General features: G+C 34.5%; 1 protein-coding gene across 1 annotated transcript; it reads right to left on the bottom strand.

The window, feature by feature from the left end:
- Positions 1-267: 267 nt before the first annotated feature.
- TMEM207 (transmembrane protein 207) lies at positions 268-19,373 on the bottom strand. The gene is made up of 5 exons (XM_011383383.1): positions 19,299-19,373; positions 17,308-17,345; positions 9,914-9,958; positions 8,905-9,047; positions 268-404 (listed from the first exon to the last, which is right to left on the bottom strand). Exons 1-5 carry the CDS (start codon positions 19,371-19,373, stop codon positions 268-270), a joined length of 438 nt encoding a protein of 145 aa, XP_011381685.1.
- Between the last annotated feature and the right edge of the window lie 311 nt (positions 19,374-19,684).

Here is a 19,684-nt window from a genome sequence, read left to right as displayed (position 1 = left end):
GTCTATATAAGTACTAATGGAAAAACATTATCTTAGTTGTATAGCACAAAAGTACAACACAGCAGTGATATACTGAATCTACTAATTTATTACTGAAACATCTTCATGACCAAAATTATTTCCCACACTCATTCTTTTGTCTATTTGTCCTTTTTCAGACTATATTCACTGGTCCTTGGGCATTCCTCCCAATGAAAAAGAAATTGTTCCTAAATTGGTGTTTTGGACTTAAAAATGTTTCTACTATTTTCAATTGATGATTCAAATCTAAAATTGGCTCGATTTCAGAATTTCTTCATATGGAGGTGGAGAGCCTAAAGTGCCGAAACATGGAATAGGATATAGTTCAAGGTTATGAGTTTGAAGGTGAATTCCAACAGTTGGATTCACAGCAGCTTCTGTCTCTGGAAAGAGAAAATGGAGATTCATAACCTTTCTATTCAGCATAAAACAGTGCCTAGTAAAATATGATGTTTCTTGAATCACTGGAACAACAAAAAATTATATGTACACTTGGGAAAAAATTTACAATCACCTTAATCACTTTAGCAAAAAAACGAATTACTCTCAAGAACTGATTACAATAGTCCCTCCGTATTTATAGCTTTGCTTTCTGCAGTTTCAGTTACCCAAAGTCAACCAGGTCCAGAATTATCAAGTAGAAAGTTACAAAAATAAGTAATTCTTAAGTTTTAAATTGCATTTTGTTCTGTGTGATGAAACCACATGCCACCCCCCTCAGTCCTGCCCTGGAAATAAATCACTCCTTTGTCCAGCATATTCATGCTGTATGTACTACCTGCCCATTAGTCACTTAATAGCCATCTCAGTTTTCAGATTGACTCTTGAGGTACTGTAATGCTTGTGTTCAAGTAATCTTTGTTTGATTTAATAATGGCCCCAAAGCCATTCAGATAACTTTTATTATAGTATATTGTTATAATTGTTCTCTTTTATTATTGTTGTTAATCTCTTACCATCTAATTAGTGAATTAAACTATCGTAAATACATATGCATAGGAAAAAAATAGTATATATAGCATTTGGTACTATCTGTGACTTCTGACATCCACTGGGAGTCTTAAAATATATCCCTTGTGGATAAGGGGAGACTACTGTATATCATAATTGATTAACCCATCAAGAAGCATTTACAATTTAGCAGCTTAAACTAGAAGGAATATCCTATAAACATTAATGATGTATTAGCTAATGCTCCCATCATGGGAAATGCAAATCTCGCTAGAGACATTAAAATAGTACATCTGAACATTATTTTATATTTATGCTCTGAAAACTGAAACTAATGAATTTATTACTTTAAACAATTCTCTATTGTGAATAATAAAAATGTTAAATGGCGAAAAGTTTGCAATAAAAGTACACAAGATTAAAAAAAAGACAATCTTGAATTTAAATTTTTGAAATCAAAGCCCTTGATTTTTAGATTATGCACACTACAAGCCATGAAGTATCAAAAATAAGCATTTTATTCCTCAAACAGATCACCTTGAAAGACCATGCACTTATTCCAATAGCTTTATTGAAAATTTTTCATTAGCATTTCCTTAAAAGACTGTTTCTGAGTCACAGGAAATCAATGGTAATATTTTATAACCATTTCTCTCTTCATATTTTTTTTTTTCATTTTTTTCACTTGGGTCTTTACCTGTCTGGGAATGATTTGATTGCTTCTTCCCAAAACAATAGTAATAACCATAAATTCACCTTTCAAGAAGAAACTAGGCCCTTAAATCAAATAGTTAAATCCTGTGACTGGTTTTATATATTAAATTTAATTGTAACACAGCCATGCTCATTCATTTATGTATACATTGTCTCTGGCTGTGTTTTGCATTACAGAGCAGGGGTAAGTAGTCCCACAGTAACTTTATAGCCTGCAATGCCAAACATATTTCCTACCTAGCTCTTAATAGAAAAAGTTTGCTGTCCTCTTCCTTAAAGAAGTAAAATTTAATATCGTCAAAGAGATTCCAAAGGCCATGATACAATATCAAAACAGTCCAGAGTAGTTATATATTAAGCAATAGCTGTATTATTGGAATCCATATGTGGATTACTAAAAATTATTAGTTTGAAGTGAATAATGTTTATTTAAAATTATGGAGATTTACATATTTATATTTGTCTTATTTCATGTCCCACTGGTTTGCAGAGCAAAGCATAATAATTCAAATATTAATGTAATATGTAAAGAGTAATGCTACATTTAAAATATGTCTCACCTAGTTCAGTACTTTTCTTAAGGAGTTATTTATTTAATTGAATAATCTACCCCTCGGCTATAATATAATCTTTCGGTATCTATTTTCATTTGTGCAATAAAAGGATAACGGTAGCATCTACATCTATAAAAACAAGGCTAAATGAATGTAAGGTTCTCAGAACAAAGCCCAGCACACAGTTATTACCCATTAATGGTTAATTATCAGTAGTGGTATTATAAATATTAGTATTATAACTATATATCAAGAACCGTTCTATGCAAGAAATATAAATATTTTCTCTTATTTAAATCACTTTCCAATCTATCCTATTTTAATGGTCAAATAATATTTTAATCATTATCATTATTAATATTAGAACAGAAATTATTAAGTGAAAAATTTTGTAGAGTTAGAGTTAGAAAGGTTAGGATGATGTAAGCAAAGTCTGGGGGGCCTTGATAAAATGAGAGTTAATATTGGTAAAATGTATTTACCTCAGTGCTTCTTTCCATTGTGGATACCTGTACTGAGCCCCCACCCAATTTCCAGGTGAATTGTTCCTCATGTATTCAATACAAACTCAGTGGTAACTTAGCTGCAGTTCTGCTTGGAGTCCTTGACCAGATTGATTGACATGATTATTAGCTCAAATATATTTCCACAATTACTATTATTAATATTGTGCTCCAGGCAACAGTACATTGACAGTTGCTCTCTGTGGTAAAAATTTCGTTAACTCTTTACTACGTATTTGACCATTGCTCTTAAATTTGTTACAGAAACCACAAGGCATTCATTTCATAAACATAACTAAGCCAATGTGCTCAGAGAGCTTTTGTAAAATCGAACATACGTTTTCGATTTTTTAAATCATGTTTACACATATAATATCATGTAATCAGGAGGGGAGCAAGCATTATTTTTATCTTTTGTCAAATTAAGAACCTGAGAGAAATAAATTAAAAATGCCTGCAAAAATCCTATGGTTTTGACAGAATTGTTGGTGAAGGTATTAGAGTTTGTGGTTTAATTGTGTAAAACTGATACACTCACTGCTGAGTTTTTATAGCCAGATTTCAGATTTCCCACATCACTAAGAATCACTCCAATGAATGTGGCTTATTTCAACGTCTTTTCTAGCTTCTTTTGGTCTTTCCCCTTCTATATCTCATCTTTTTATATGGAGTAGCTATGAATGCCTGATTTTGAGTCACAGTTCTACCACCTACTATGTTGCTTAATCTCTAAGTGCCTTTGTTCCATCATCTTTAGAGTATTCAGAATGATAATGGACCCCACCTAGAGGTGTAGGAAAAAATAGATTAGAGATGTCAAGCATTAACACAGAGCATGACACACGGTAAATGCTCAATAAATGTGAGTCATTACAATTATCATGCTCTTTCATGAAAGAGTGTGAATAAAATAATCTCTTTCTTCACTTAAATGAGTCACAGAATATTTACATGTAGAACACAGGAGTAGGGAAGTGACATTTCAAAAAGGATTCTAATATAGGACAAAATCCTGGGAGAGCTCGAGGGAGAAAGGAGCAGAGAATGTAAAGGCCTGCTCTTGTCTGTCTCTCTCCAATCCTCCTTCCCCTCCTCAACTTGGAGCACTGGCATTTTATCACTGTCAGAAGACTAGTATTTCTATTTTCCATGTAATAAGAAAAAGAAAAGAGTATCTCTGAAATTGCAAAAGAAATGGGGTCAAGGAGATTGGATAGTTAAAAGGCAGCATTATCAGTGAGATCAGCCCTGAAGAGAAGCTAAGCCAGAATGCGTGTTCTCAGGAGGGGTATCTCAGCATCCCTCTCACCTCAAGGTCTTCTCAGGAAAGGCAAAGGAGCTGCTTGCTGCCTTGTGAAGGCCGAGGGGATCCAGATCTAATCCATGCGAAATAGAAAGGAAGGATTCAATGTAGAAAGAATTCAGTGTAGATTTTATAGCAATTCATTATTTTTTTGTTGTTAAAAAATATGGAGAAATAATGTCTGGGATCCCTCTTTTATGCACTCAAATTCTCTCTTTTCTAATGAATATTAGATTGTTTTTCTGCCTCAAGCCTTTTGATCTTCTCTCACTTCTTAAACCCCAAATTTATTTCTCTTTATTATCTTTAAATGTCTTAACCTCCTCATAAATAAATGCTTTTATTCAGCTTCACAACCTTATTTTCAATGGAAATTTATAACATCCATATTTACAGTGAATTATAAAGACACTTGTGTATAATAAACTTTAAAATTTTTAATGACCCCTTTGTCTTGTTTTTTTAAATACAAAATTAAAAAAAATAAAACAACCTTAAAAAAAAAAGCTTTTTGTTTTCTTCTTTTTAAAATCACATGTATTTTCTACCTATACACCCTGTGACATAGTCCTTGGTCTTATAAGGTGTAAAGCATTGATTGCAGATGATAGAAATTTGAGATATGTGTGAGAATTTTAATGATTTTCACCTCTTCTTTCCTCATCTTTGTAAAAAAATCATTTTCTGTGGTCTAGTATTTGTTCTCACTTTCCATTCATTTACATCTGAAAAAGGAAGAAACTGGTTGCAAATATGTTGAGTTTTCTGTTGCATTATCAGAAAGGATGGATTCCAAAAGTATCATTAGCACAGGTGAGATAATGAGATAAAAAAAACACTGAAACACATTATTTTTACTCCTTACACGGGTGTTAAAACAAACAAACAAACAAAGCATGCCTAAATTATACTAGAATTGTTAGGGCTCAGTGGTTGAGAGAGATGAGCAACGTCCCAGAGAACACTTCATAGATGATCCCATTCAACAACACATGAGGGCAGTGAATGGGTCCTTTCTGAGGTTATAGCAGAGATGATAAAGGAAAACAGGATCAAGATGTGTCAGGGATGGAGGCAGAACAATAAGGGAAGAAAGGAGTATCTAGGAGACACTGGGGCTGGGTTCACAAAGAGGACATGGGCCTGTGACGAACAAACTAACATGATTTTAGGGCTTGTATAAAATAAGTTTTAACTAGCAGTCCTTAAAAGGTTTCCAACTTCAAACCGTAGGCTCCTACTCCTCTTGCTCTTCATTCTTTTCCTTCTCCTCCACCTTCTGGACTTTCTTATGGTCTTTCTATCTTCGCCTTTTTCTCTAACAACACCTCCTTTTCTTTCTTACCTTCCTTGGGGCATCGGAGGGATTAATTCTCCCTTTTTGGTGCTTCATCATAACATGTTATGGACATGAAAACATAGATCCTATGAGAGGGGAAGAAAACTGAGAAATCTAAGCACCAGATCATCAGAGAACTGTGAAAAGTCATGTTTATTGTCTCAGGAAATGCTACTGGGGGCAGTGTTTGGCTGAGATTTCCAAAGACCTTTCCCAGACAGAAATCTCATCAGACATTTAGATGGCCTGGGCTGGCGAGGACTTTCTTAAACAACTTCGATGAGGTTCCCAAGCCAAGTGTTTTCCTTCCTCTCTTTAATATTTCCAGTCAAGATATTTGGCTACCTGAGCAATGTAATATTATCAGAAATTTTTAGTGAAATAAGTTTTCCATTTTATGTATTTTAACATCAGTGAAGTTCAGTCCACTCCAGCCTCTGATAGTCAAAATCAAAATTTTCCTCATGGCTCTTCTCCATTTAGACAGCTTCTGTGAGGTCCTGCAAGTCAAACCTCTGACCCACAGGTCAGAAGAACAGAGCTATTTCAACTAATAGATTCAGCAAATAGCGGTATAATATAAAATAAGTTCTGAGGAAATAAAATAAAGGTCTAGGAGGAACCCAAGGTTAATATAGCAAATCAAGTTTTTCCTTTAAAATGTTTTAAATGGCCTTATTTCCTACATTCTGTATTCAGGAGGGAACAGTCTATTGTCCCCTTTGTGCTTAAGGGGTGGCAGGGAATCTGGAAACGCTATTTTATATTCTATCTAGTATGTTACCAGTGTCTTCAAGTAAGTTCTCATTTTTCTTTCCCCTTTCTGAACAGTGACAGTGAAGAAGACTCAGAAGTGCAAACCCATAACCTGCAGAGTGGGCGTAAGAAGCCGACAGCAGTTAGATTTTCCAAGCTATGAGAACATATTTGGTGGGGACTGTGGAGGTAGATGCTGTGGTTTGGGCCCTTTCCTTTCTCTGTAGCCATGAAAAGATCCTGTAGTGGTTTCCTAACTTCTCTTTTGGAGAACAGCTTTTTTTACAGAAATATTAGATAGGAAGAATAATTTGTCTGGAGAAGTGAAAGCACAATGAGGATCCAGTGGGGAAAGAAATCCAGAGTGGGAGTGGCTTTCAGACTGCCTTAAAATACTGACTTCCTGAAATTTACTTCCAGAAATTATTAAGAGTTAAGAAGATTTGACTAGAGATCACAGAAAATCCCACTTCCTAAATTACTCTTTTGTGTTTTAGCAAGGAGACAGAAAAATGCCAAGAAGTACAATTCTGGGAGACACAGTTACATCAAAGACTATGTGAAAAGATGTTCACTGCCTGTACAGCCATTCTGAGCATTTCTGGGACAGGATGGGAGGTGGGCAGTGGATAGAATAACCTAAAACACAACCAGTATAGACAAAAAAAAAAAAAAAATGAGAAGGGGCAACTGAATCTGTAGTCTCTAAGATGGAAATCAATAAAAAGTGAACTTTGTAATACAACTTAAGCTTGGGGAGAGTATTCCTTGCCCAAAATAAGATCCAGAGCTATAGCAATGGGATTAAAGAGGGACTAATAGAATAAAGGAAGGAATAAGGATTCTGAAGAGCAATCTCTAGCATTAAGGAATCACAATATGGAAATATCTGGAGATTCAGGATACAAGGCTTTACTTAGTGTCTGTCGAAGGATGAAGAGGCTAAGCCATGAAGGCCCTGCCCAAATTTTCTTTGGCTCCATAACCTCAATTCTGGATAATTTGCAGTTTCTCAGTTGACTTGCAGCAAAAGTTTGTGAGGCATATTTATCTAGTAGAGTGAGAAAACATATAACATCCTTTAAGAGAAGTTGATATTTTAGAAGCTGATATTTAGGAATTAGAGATAATATCTGAGAAGCCCTTGACCTAATGTATAGCACTTGGTAGATGTGAAGTATAATGTGAGTACATTATTAAAAAAAAAAAAAAAGAAAACAATTTCTTTCTAAGTGTTTTTTTTTTTTTTTCTGTTTATAATGACTTCAGGTTAATATAGGGAATGTGATTTTAATGCCCTGCATTCAGTGCTATTACATGCAGATTACTGAAGTATCATATCAGCCTTGACCTCTTCTCTCATACTCATACCTGTTCAGGAAAGTTCAGGCAAATTCAAAAGCATGTAGGTAAGCCACCAAACAAAAAGTATAAAAGCATTAGATAAATGAGGATATAACTGTGGCATATAAGTTACCTTCAAATTATAACAGTATAACTGGATAACTTACTTAAATTTAAAAACATTTTATTTTTTTAAGATTCTAAGAAGGCTAGAAAAGTCTTCCTTAGAGTAAGAGAAGGGATAAAAGGACCAGGTGGATTCTCCTCTTTCGAAACTCAAGTCAAGTTGAAAGGAACATAATTGCATTTGTTTCTTAAACACTTCTAGTTAAATGAACAAAAATAGAACAAAGTGACCATGTTGACCCTTTTGATTAATGTATTTAGTTAGAAGGTCGGTGACTCTATTTCCCTCTCTGCTTGGTGAAAAATATATTTTTATTTTAAGAGAAAGAATTATTTTCATTGGAGATTTTAATTATCTTTCCCAAAATAACCATTTCTCAAATTGACAATGTGTTTCCCTTGTTAAATAATAGCTTTAAAAAGTCAATAGTGAACATAATCACTAAATCTTAGAGTAATGAGCTTTGATATTATGACATTTTAGATTATTTTTATCCCACTTTTTATTTAGCTGTTAGTTTTTCCAGGACATGCCCTGTTCCATCTATTGAAAATCTTATCTGGTCCAAAATCCTGAAGGGCAACTGTTAATCTCTACCAAGCACTCTTGAGGCAATTGTGGTATTGAATGCAGTACTTTAGAAGGAAAGTCTCATAACAGATTGAGTGGATGCTTAACAGTTACAAATAACTCTAAGACCTAAATTTTCCCCATTCTTTACCTCCTTATGCAGACTGGAAAATAATAGAAAGGGCATGGTTTAGAGGGTAACAGGTGGTAGCAGGCAGGATCAGGATGTTGCCAATGTGTCTGGGGAAAAAAAATATGAGTGTTATACTCTGCCCAATTCTAAGTTTTTCAGACTTTGCATTGGCAGTGGACAATCTGGAAAGTGCGGTTCAATGTTACTGCAGATAAATGAGGCACGGAGAGCTTAATAAATGAGACTAACACAGGATAGGATAGACCGATATCAAAATGTCAGAGATACTTTTCTGTATTTTAAACCCTACCACTTACTTGAACAATCCTGTATATCTCTTCTCTTTTTTGAGCAAAATGTTTAGGTTCTATACCCATACTCAGCTGTAAGTCATTTACCCAAGAATTCTTTTGAATTCTCTTTTATTCTAAAGTTTTCTCACTTAGACTCTCTCCAATGTGTGCCTTTGAATCTTCAATAAATGATATCTTGCTGTAAGCTCACAAATATGCTTTTCAGAGGTCAGTTTTTCAATTCACCACAAACCATAGGTTTCAAAGAGGAAGTCCAGAGTATGCAGACAGCTTACCATAAACAGGGTCTAAGTCTCCAACAGCAAAAACAGCCATAGTATGTCTTGGGCAACCAGTCTGGGATCTCCTCAGACACCTCTGGAGGCAGAAAAGCACTGCTCCACAGAGCAAAGCTACCAGGAAAATCAGCAGCAAGAACCTGATGGCAGAAGAAGCAGGGGAGGAATGAGGTGGAGCATGAAGGGAAGGAAGTTAAGAGTTCCTATTAATCTCAGGAAAGGGGGCAAGAACTCAGCAAGATTGATTGCAATCTGGGAGGCTGAATGCTTTAAGCAATCCCTCACCACCACTCATAAGTTTTTACTGAAACTGGAATGTTTGCTGAGCTCAGTGGTTTGATCTTGTCAGGAGATCATAATTGTTTCCTCTGAAAATTGGAGGGTTGTTCTAAGGAGCAGTTTCTTGGTTCTTTAAATCATTATCTGTTATCTTTTTCATTCATCCATCAATCCATTCATTCAACTAGTATTTAAGCAACTGAACAGATTGTAGATGTTGGGGTCGGGGATTCAAAGGTTGACAAGATAAGTTAAGACATGGTCTCTGTCTTTTAGGAGCTATCTAATTGAGAAAATTGGTAATGTTTTGTTTGGAAAATATAGAAATCAACATTTAGGAGGTTATAATAACTCTCAAAATTTCTAAAAGTCTAGCTTGTAAAAGAGGTAGCAGTCTTATTTTGAAATGATTTTTAAGGCCAGAACTAAATTTAATGGAAGAGAGATTTCAGGAGATATCAAGAGAAAATAACAATTATTTTACCTTTCAAGATTTTCAACTTGGGAATAAACTATTATTCTTAAAAACAGTAAGTTCTCTGCTATAGAGAATATTTAAGTAAACACTGGACAACAAACTGAAAGTGATATTTCTACATATATTGATTCACATAACCCCTAAAATTTTCTTAAGCTGTATGATTTCATGTGCCATCTCAAGTATTTAGGAAAAGAAGTATGTTTATATAACTAAAGGTTTCATAAAACAAAGTGAGGATGTCCTTACCAGATATGCCAGTCATTTGGGTATTGATCTTTATAGTTTACGCACCTGGCGAGAAAGAACAGTTAATGTAGGACCTCTAGATGGCCAAAGCCTATTCTTTTGAACCATAATATTCATTCTGACCACACCTATTTCCCCCAAAATCATCTTCTCATTGCAACACTCCAACACAATTAAGCAAATGTTTGTCATATGCCTATTTCATTCAAGACACTGAGAATACATGCAAATGTGAAACTCTCAGATACTTAAACAGATAATTGGACAGTAGTAGTTACAACTAGAGTTGTAACTAGAGTTACAAATACTGTTGTACATGAGGAAGGTAGTGACTAAATTTTCAGGTATAATATGTCATAGGTATTAGGTATTAGGTAGATAACCATTTCACTATTTTATTTATTCAGACACCTAAATTTATTTAAAATGCAAACTCTCCAAAGCTTGTTTACAGTCTCTATCAACTTTTAATCTTTTTGTAGTGAATAGCAGCTTTGCCACCCTAGTTGGGGGAAGAAATTAGTATAAAAAGAAAATGAATGTGTGTGGCCACATATACCATCTACTCAGTAGTGAGAAGTTGACCTCTTCAGTCAGGATGGTCAAATCACTGTGTGTCTAGGAACAACTCAATCGTTCTTGAGATAAGTTTAAAAAGATCACACAAAAACAAAATTCACAGTGTGATTTTCAGGAATTTTGTCCCTCTAGGTGTAGACACTTATGTGCTATTCATTCCAGAGTCCCTCACTCTGCCAGACATGGTGCATCATTGAATGATGGACTTTGCTGATGGACATTTTTTGTATCTCAGTGCATGGGCCACTGTTAAAGTGTTCTGGTATTAAGCAGTGGAAACCTGTTCATCACCACCTGATAAGCTTCTGAGATGGAGCTATATTTAATGACATCTTCTTCAGCCATTGTTAAAATAACAGTACTTTGCAGCTTGAAAGCATTCATAAATATCAGTTAATTTATGAATTATGGAGGGAGTGTGTCCTGTTTATCACTATATGTGAAGTGTCAACTTAAAAATTTTACTCCAAATATTTATAACAAAGTCAATCACCAGACAATAAGTGTTTTGATTTTGTGTGTGTGTGTGTGCACTTATAGGGTTTAGCCAAATGCATAAGTACAGATGGCTGAGGGAAAAAATGGTAGCCAAAGTATGACTATAAAGCATTTTAAGGCAAATGATCATCAACAAAGAATTTTTAAAATAATGATATATCCTTTTAAAGGAATATTATCTACTCATCAAAAAGGATGTAGATTTATATTTATAATTAAAAACCTTGTTAAGTTAAATAATATAGAGAGCTCATTTCTAATTTGTGTATATTTTCTTTTACACAAATACAATGATTTCACTAAATAAGTACTATATGGTTATAATACATCAAATTAATGACCATATGGTTATAATACATCAAATTAATTGCTTCTCTTGAAGATAATGTCATGAAGCACTTTATTTTTTCAATATCTCTGTATTGTTTAAATTTTTATAATATATATACATCACTTTTGTAGTCATACAATTGTAAATATTGCATTAAACATATAAAAATCTTAAAAATGTAGTATCCACTTTACATATAGATGTAGGACAATTTTCTTGGTGATTTAGCTTAATAAAAGAGTAGAAGGTTTTTATTTTTGAATCTTGAAATTTTAGCTCATGACTGGGAGTGTGGATTGCTTCATTTCCCTCTGTACATAAATCTCTGCTTCCCTTCTTTACATTTAAGAATAGACCACCTACTTCCTATAATGTCAATTCTAAATATTAGCTACCTCATTTTATTTCCAAGTTTTAATTTTGTGCCACTCATTATTTTTTTTCTGGTCCTGATAATTACGCAGCTGACCGATTTCACTTTTCCTTTCTGGCCCTGTGCACCAACTGGTGGAGTTTCTAATATGCAGCAGAATGGTCAGGAGGCAGTTAGCTGGAGAAATCCAAAGTGATCGTGTAATTTAGGAATTAGAGGCACCTTTGACATCATTTATTTACCCTTGAGGATTTTACCTACTCTAAAACTGAGGCCCAGAGTGGGAAAGTAAGTGGGGAGCTGCACAAAGAACTTATACCAGAATATAGGTCTTCTGACCCCGTGTGCTTCCTTTCCCATCATTATTTCCATGTCTTTCTCAAGTTCAATTTTTAAACAGAAATTCTTTGAGTTCTTAAAAAAAAAAAAAAAAGACGGTATCTGAACTATAACAATATTCTAATTACTGAAAATTTAGATGCAAGATCTTTAGTGTAGAATAAGTTAAATTTTTTAAGATGAAATTATTACTCAGAGATTTGCATGTGCTTGGTCAAATTGGGATAGTGATGTCAAAAAGAAAAAAACAGCCAAAAGAAGTGAGGATTGACTGTGTGCTTAAGGAAGATATTTCCAATAATTAGAGTTCTCCAGAAGCCATTGTTGAAGGAGATAATTTTGTCCCTACCAAAATGACTAGTGCATTATATTACTTGGATGTTGTGAAGGTAATTTCAGTTCTACGAGAATGGTTAGATTAATTAATCTTTATTATTCTTTTCAATTCTGAGACTCTGTAGACTTAAGATTAACCACAAATTAATTACTTTGATAAATTTAAGAAGAAAACTGCAGAGCTGTTCCTTTGGCTTCTCTACTAGACTCACCCAGAATTTTCTGTGCCAGGCATTTTTCTAAACCAGTTTTATAACTTCATGTAAGTTATCTCACTTTCAAAATTACAGTACTGTAAGGTAAGGTCACACCATGATAATCCTCATTTTACAATTGAGAAAATTTGGTCATAGAGAGATTAAGTAACTTGCCCAAGAAAACATAGCTAAAAGTGGCAGAGACAAGCTTTAAATCCAAATGGGCTGGCTTTGGAGCCCGTGTCTCCTACCATCATGAAACACTGAAACTGGGAACAGTAGAAGGTAGCTCCAGCCTCGTATTATGGTGTGGAGTACTACCTGAATGCATTCAATAATCTGGGTTCCAAAATGCTTTAAGGAAATATTAAAAAATACACAAAAATAAATTAGAAATGAGAACATTGAGAATATCAGACAAAGAGATGAAGCCAAGAGTGAGATCAGTTTGTAAATTGAATGTAGTTAAATTCCACATATAAAATTAGAACTGAACTCTAGATCTGGCTTAAGCTTTCTAGCAGTTAATAGGATGAGAGAGAGAATTGGTCATGTAGTTTCCTCTAAAATTAACAAAAACAGGCAGCTTTATTCACCAGAAGCACAGCCATTCTTGGCACAGTAACCAGAGAAATATTCAAACTATGGGGCTTCATAAAGAGGACACTTAACAATAGGAAGAATGTTTTTCATAGTACTCTTAGAACAAATGCAATAACAAATTTCATGGGTCTTTTTTTTTTTTTTTTTAAATCATCCTTAACATAGGCCAAAGTGCAATTCAGCTATAATAATTTGGGGGAAAGATGGGTGCCAAATCATATTACCCAGAGACTGGTGGTTTAATTACATTAGAGTAAATTATATAATGTCTAGAAGAATGGATAGGTTGTATATTCTTCAGGTATTTCATCAGGTGTATAATTTTATTTAAACATTAGATCTACATTATGGCTTTGTAGTGAAAAGTTTTGGCTCAAGAGTCAGTCCTAGGTCCAAATCCAAGTTCTTCCTTTACTTGCTTACTCGTGAGCAAAATACTTAACTTCTGCAAGCCAGGTAAAATGGTGGCCCCTCATTAGGGCTCTGTTAATACAATCCATTTACACAATCCTGTATGTGTATGATTAATTTATCTTTTGTGAGTTACCCTATTTACGTACATATATGCACATCAGGGTACTTGCTTATTTCTGGATAGGGGAAAATTTAGAGGTATAATTATGGAAGGGGGCTCTGTCATGTTTTATTTTATATACAAAAGTACTTACAGTATTTAAATTTTACATAAAAACACTACAGCTATACATTTTTCATACTAAAAATGCAATTATAAAAAAAAATTGAGTAGGTTAGATCAGAAAAAAGTCTGATGTTTGAAAATAAATTTAAACAGACCTAATAATAGAGTCCATAAACACCTTCTTGTGGAGGCAAAAGATTTGAGATATTGTGTCTATCTTTAATAGTTACTTATTTTATACTATCTCCCAACAAAGTCAGCTAGTTTTTGGCCTTCCCTGTGTTTATTTTCTGCTAATTTGTATTTTATTTGAAGTGGTTTCTTGTTTTCACTCAAAAACAGTGGTATTAAATAACAACAAATGTAACAGAAACTTACATACAAAATGATGTAGCCAGAAATGGTTGTACCTAAGTACTAGTTGAAGTCCTGCAATTCATTTGATACTATCCCTTTGTGGGTCTCAGTTTCTTCACCTGAAAAGGAGACCAGTAGTCTCAGTGACTCTAAAGTCAGCTTATAAAGTTTTTCAATAGCATATTTTTCTGTCATGTTGATTCGAGTGTTACATTCAACATTTACAAACCTTTCCAATTATGAATTTGTTTATTCTATTATTCTGAGTCAAAGGCAGAAGACGAAGGAGCAAGATGAGGTAGCCATGAGATCCAAAGTTAGGTAAGCACGCCAATGATCAAATAGTCTTATTACGTCAGTCTTATCATTGACAGGCAGAGAAAAAAGCAAGTCCAGAATTAATGCAAAACAAACAAACAAACAAACAACAACAACAAAAGAACCAGCAATGAAGAGCAATGTAAAAGCTGAAAGAATGGCATAATCCTAACAAGCAATTTATAAATGATAAGATGATTTACCAGAAACAGGTGAATGAGTCCAGAGCCAAGAAAATCATCCCATCTACTATGGCATCTTAATCTGGAGGCATTTCACATAACCCTGATCTTGAGGGTTACAGGCAATGACAACTGAGAATAGCTAGCTGGTAAATGAGAGCTACACCCAGAAGACAGTGCTTGGCAGACATGCCTTTCTGAAATTTAGACTAAGTCACATTGCATTACAGTTTCATTAATCGTGAGCAGCATTATTAATGGCACCTCCTTCTCATCTCCTGAATAGAATTCTGAGAACCATTAAAAACTACAGCATGAAAAGTAAAAAAATTAAGTCAATTATTCACATAATTTACAGTCCTGTGCTGCATAATGACTTTTTGGTAAACGATGGACTGCATATATGACAATCGTCCCATAAGATCATAATGGAGCTGAAAAATTCCTATAGCTTAGTGACCTTGTAGCCTTCATAATATTATAGTGCAAGACATGACTCACATATTTGTAATGTTGGTATAAACAAACTGTGCTACCAGTCGTGTAGAAGTATAGCACATACAATTATGTGCAGTACATAATAGTTGATAATGATAAAAAATGACTACATTATTGGTTTAGGTACTTACTATGCTATACATTTTATTGTTATTTTAGAGTCTATTCTTTCTACTCACGAAAAAAAATTGCTGTACAACCATGCCATATTATGCCCGTAATGGCCTCATACATCTTGTGTTTACTTAGACTCTTGATCGTATCATTTTTTTCTTACGCTTGATTTAATCTAATATTGTTTTGTACAGTAACATGCTATACAGGCTTGTAGCCTAGGAGCAATAGGCTGTACCATATAGCCTAGGAGTGTAGGCTATGCCATCTAGGTTTATGAAAATGCACTCTATGATGTTTTCACAATGAAGAATCACCTAACAATGCGTTTTTCAGAATGTATCCCAGTCGTTAAATAGCACATGCCTATATATCAAAAGCACTTTGAAATTTACACATAACACAGGTTAGAAATTTGATTAGTTTGCTGTTATTTGAAAATGAATTATCCAGAAAGCTGCCTCCTATCACTCGTGTGACTTATAAGTATGGATGAGCCATAGATGATATTGTGATTCTTTTTGAATTTAAACCTTGAAACCTCAAGGGTGGAGAATGTATTGAGCAAAAATCTTCAGAAATCAAATAGGTCTCTTATTTATTAACAAAGCTAATCATAATGATATGAGACATAACTTGTAAAATTCTTAATCTTTTAGCAGGAAATGAAACGGGACATCTCTTGCTGAGTTCTTAATCTTTTTAGTAAACCTAGTTGAATTTTCTTTTCTCCTTTCTTTGAGAGAAAGGTCCTCTCCTTCAAATTCTGATAATTGCCCCCAAACTGGTGACTCAGACACTCTGACTATTGATAAGGGTCATGGGCCCATTGTTAGCAGAAATGGCGATAGGCCAGACAGGGCCCATAGAGTCAGAGAGGGGAGGGGATTTTAGGCCAAAGGCCTTTTTTACTCTTTAAGGAATATGTCAGTCAAGCCTGTTTCCCATTATTCTCTTAATAGGCAAATCAATAATAGAAATAAATAGATATATGATTTAAATAACAAGTTTGTATCTTCTTTTCCTTGTCTAGGGACTGAGGCAGCACTTCTTCAGGAAACTCAAGATTCTGCCCTGACTAAGGCAGAAAGGGAAAGAGCTCCATGAAACCCCAGTAGGCAAGGGCAATGGCCCTTCTCAGCAGGAAGCAGATACAGAAGAGAACTCCCCGTCCCTCAAAATCTATACTAATAATAAGGGGGTTCATGGCTGTTAGAAAAGAGTTAGGTAGGAAAGTTAGTTATGGGGTTTTGGGTCTGCCTGCAGACACTGAGGACATGCTCTCCTAGAAGGGGTACACCCTAGTACACCCACAATTAAGCAAGCCAGAGGCATTTTGGGGCTAACAGTAACTTACAGAAAGAAATAAGTGAGTAGGAAATTGTGTACTAGTTTCGGCCAGTCACTCGCACCTGTGCAATAAAGACCTCAATGATCTTCAATTTACCTGAGCCTCATTATAATATGACCATCATTATAATATGATGCATATGCCCAGAAGTTCATTAAAATCATTATAACGGACTGAATTCTTGGAACCAACATGCACAGAAAGCAAATGATGAATACTGAGTCTTGTCAATCTTAGTTGTCAATCAAGGAAGCCCACTCCTCTATGAAAAGTAACTATTCACAGCAAATTGGGTTAAAAACCCCAAAGGCTTTGTTACCAGGACTTTGAATCATGCTTCTCTTGCTTAGGCCTGCTTCCAAGTCTGGAAGTATACTTTCTCTTTTAATAAAGCTTTTCTTTTTTGTTGTATTTGGGTGTCTTGCTTGATTCTTTGTTCGAGACATCAAGAACCTGGACAATGCTCCGAGAGAGACCTCACTCTCTGGTAACAATAATAAAAGTTTATTTTTTCTGCTTTTAGAACAAATGATCTCTTTGCATTTAAAACAATTTACTTTTATTTTTCTTAAATGGTTATGATGAAACTCATTCGGGTCTTCTCAAATGACTTGAGCCTTTTTTATTCTTTGAATTTTGAAAATGCTAAATAAAAACACGGAGCCTCTTGCTACTTACATTTCAGTTTCTTCACATGGTAGATCCGAGAGCACCAACTGAAACACATGTTTAGAACAGTAAAATCCAAACATCTCATCAATCTAATCCTTTAATAAAAACAGCACAGAGAGACAATGTGGGTTTATATAATTTTGTTTGTTGGTTTGTTTGTCTGTTTGTTTAATTAAAAGCTCTGCAGCAGAGTCTATTGTTGGCGTACAGAATTTTAATTGAAAAAAGAAAAAAAAATCTCTGGGTATATTTTCCAGCTCAGCAGTGACAAGAGATGAATTTTGTGAGCCAGATTCCTATCCTATTCAACACAATAGATGGATGTGAAAACACTTTTAGTTTTTTCTATAGGAAGATTTTGTTTGCTTATCTAAAGAGCTTTTTGTGCACCTTGCATTTTTTCTTTGTTTTCACATTTTAGCTAGAAAAAGAAGGTTAATCGTTTGTATTATTTCTATACAAAGGAATCAATTTCCTTACATGAAAACAGAAGTCCACGTCATTAGCATTCATAGGTGTTAAACATATGCGTGAAGCACTCACTTAAATCTGCTCTAAGGCTAAAGTCGATTTAAGATCACATAACATTCCTGTTGACATTTCTCCTTTTATCAAAGAAGAGGGGAAAAGTAATAATCTGATGGCTTTGTTTTAAAAGTCTAAAACTTAAGCAATTTAAAACAATTATCTTACTTCTCTGTGTTTAGCCTTACAGGTTACAGTAACTCACGTTGCAGAGGAAAGAAAGTACTTTCTAGAGGTTTTGTTTGTTTTTACCTTGAGCTGAGACTTCTGTGTACAATGAAAAAATCTTTAAATGTCATTTATTTAGAGTCCTAAATATTGGTCGATGAGGTTACTGAAGTATTTATTTTCCTGGTCTATAACACAAAAATATAAAGCCAAATATGTAGTTACAAAATTTAAAATCATACACATGGAAATTTTGTGTGAAATATGTCTTTTTCTTCCTCAACTCAAACACATCTTTTATTGGCACCTTATATTTACTCCACCATGTTTATGTGGGCAAAGAGACTTGTGAAGTTGTAGATGGAGTCATGAATTGGCCATCAGAGAGCGAGGCAATAAACAATTTATAAGCACAGAACATGAGTTACACTCTTTTGCTAGAATGCTGCAAATAGATTTGCACACTGAGAGGAAAATGAACATTCAAATTATGTCCATAAAAAAGTTCATTTATGAGTAGATAAAATCATTTGTGATCTAGTTTAACAGATAAACAAATAAAGCCAGCATTTCACTTTCAAGTCACTTCCTGATCTTCTGGTGTGCTGTACCCTAGTAAGTACACAATATTATATTACCATCACCTCTCTGCCAGTGCATTAGCTCGCAGACTTTGGGTTATCAGGAAATGGGGAGCGAAGTCTTAATATATTTCAGACCTAAATCTTTCAGATGCATCACATTGAAGTAACGTAGATACAGAGGTGTAAGTAAGTATTAGTCTGAGTGAGATTCTAGAAGACAGAAACCAAAATAAACTCTAAGATGGTTCTGTCTACATTATTCAGCATTGGAAAAAGATCAAATCTCAAGTGTGGTTGCAAGTAACAGTTAACAAACATGTCTTAAATTAATTCTGCCATAGTATTTTGCTATGTCAATAGTATTTTTGATTAAAAAATTACAACACAGCAAAATTAGGCAAAGGATAAATGGCATTATATTACTTTCATGGCAATAGGACCAAATAAAAGAGAAATAAGACTAACGTCATGGACCATTTTGTTCTCTATATCTTTGACCAGTAGATATAAGTAGTCATAAGATTCTGGTAACCCTTTATCAAAGGAATTATTTTAAATGTACAGTTTGTCAAGCCCTTAAAAGCAAGGACTATAATGCTGGCCTGCGAAACCAGCTGGCTGCTTAAATATAGGAGTTAAGCTACCAAAAAAAAACAAATCTATAACAAATCAGGTGTTTAGAGTACCTCCGAAAATCTTTTCCCCAAAAGAGATGGTTACCTGGAATAGTGGCAAACACAGGGGTCCTGTTTTGCAGATCACTGAAATGAAACTAAAAGGTCTGGATCTCGACATACTTAAAGGACAAGTTGCTTGGTCTGCTGTCTGTGTTTATTTCCCTCTTAGAACTTGTTAGCTTCCCTACAAATTATGCTTCCTAGCAGAGCACTCATTAATGATGGCTTCTTGTGACTGGTAAAGTGCATGCTGGGGGCAGGAATGTTGGGTGCATGCTCACAAGTACTGAGAGTTCAAGGAATTTCAGGTTAAGGTCAGAACCTTGGTACAGTTTGTCAAGTCCTTAAAAGCAAGGACTATACATGCTGACCTGAAAAACCAGCTGGCTGCTTAAATAACTTATGACATTCAAGTGCAAGTTTTATTTC

Source organism: Pteropus vampyrus, unplaced genomic scaffold, assembly GCF_000151845.1.
Source record: "Pteropus vampyrus isolate Shadow unplaced genomic scaffold, Pvam_2.0 Scaffold14, whole genome shotgun sequence".
NCBI classification, from domain to species: domain Eukaryota; kingdom Metazoa; phylum Chordata; class Mammalia; order Chiroptera; family Pteropodidae; genus Pteropus; species Pteropus vampyrus.
This window is presented reverse-complemented; position numbering and strand designations above follow the sequence as displayed.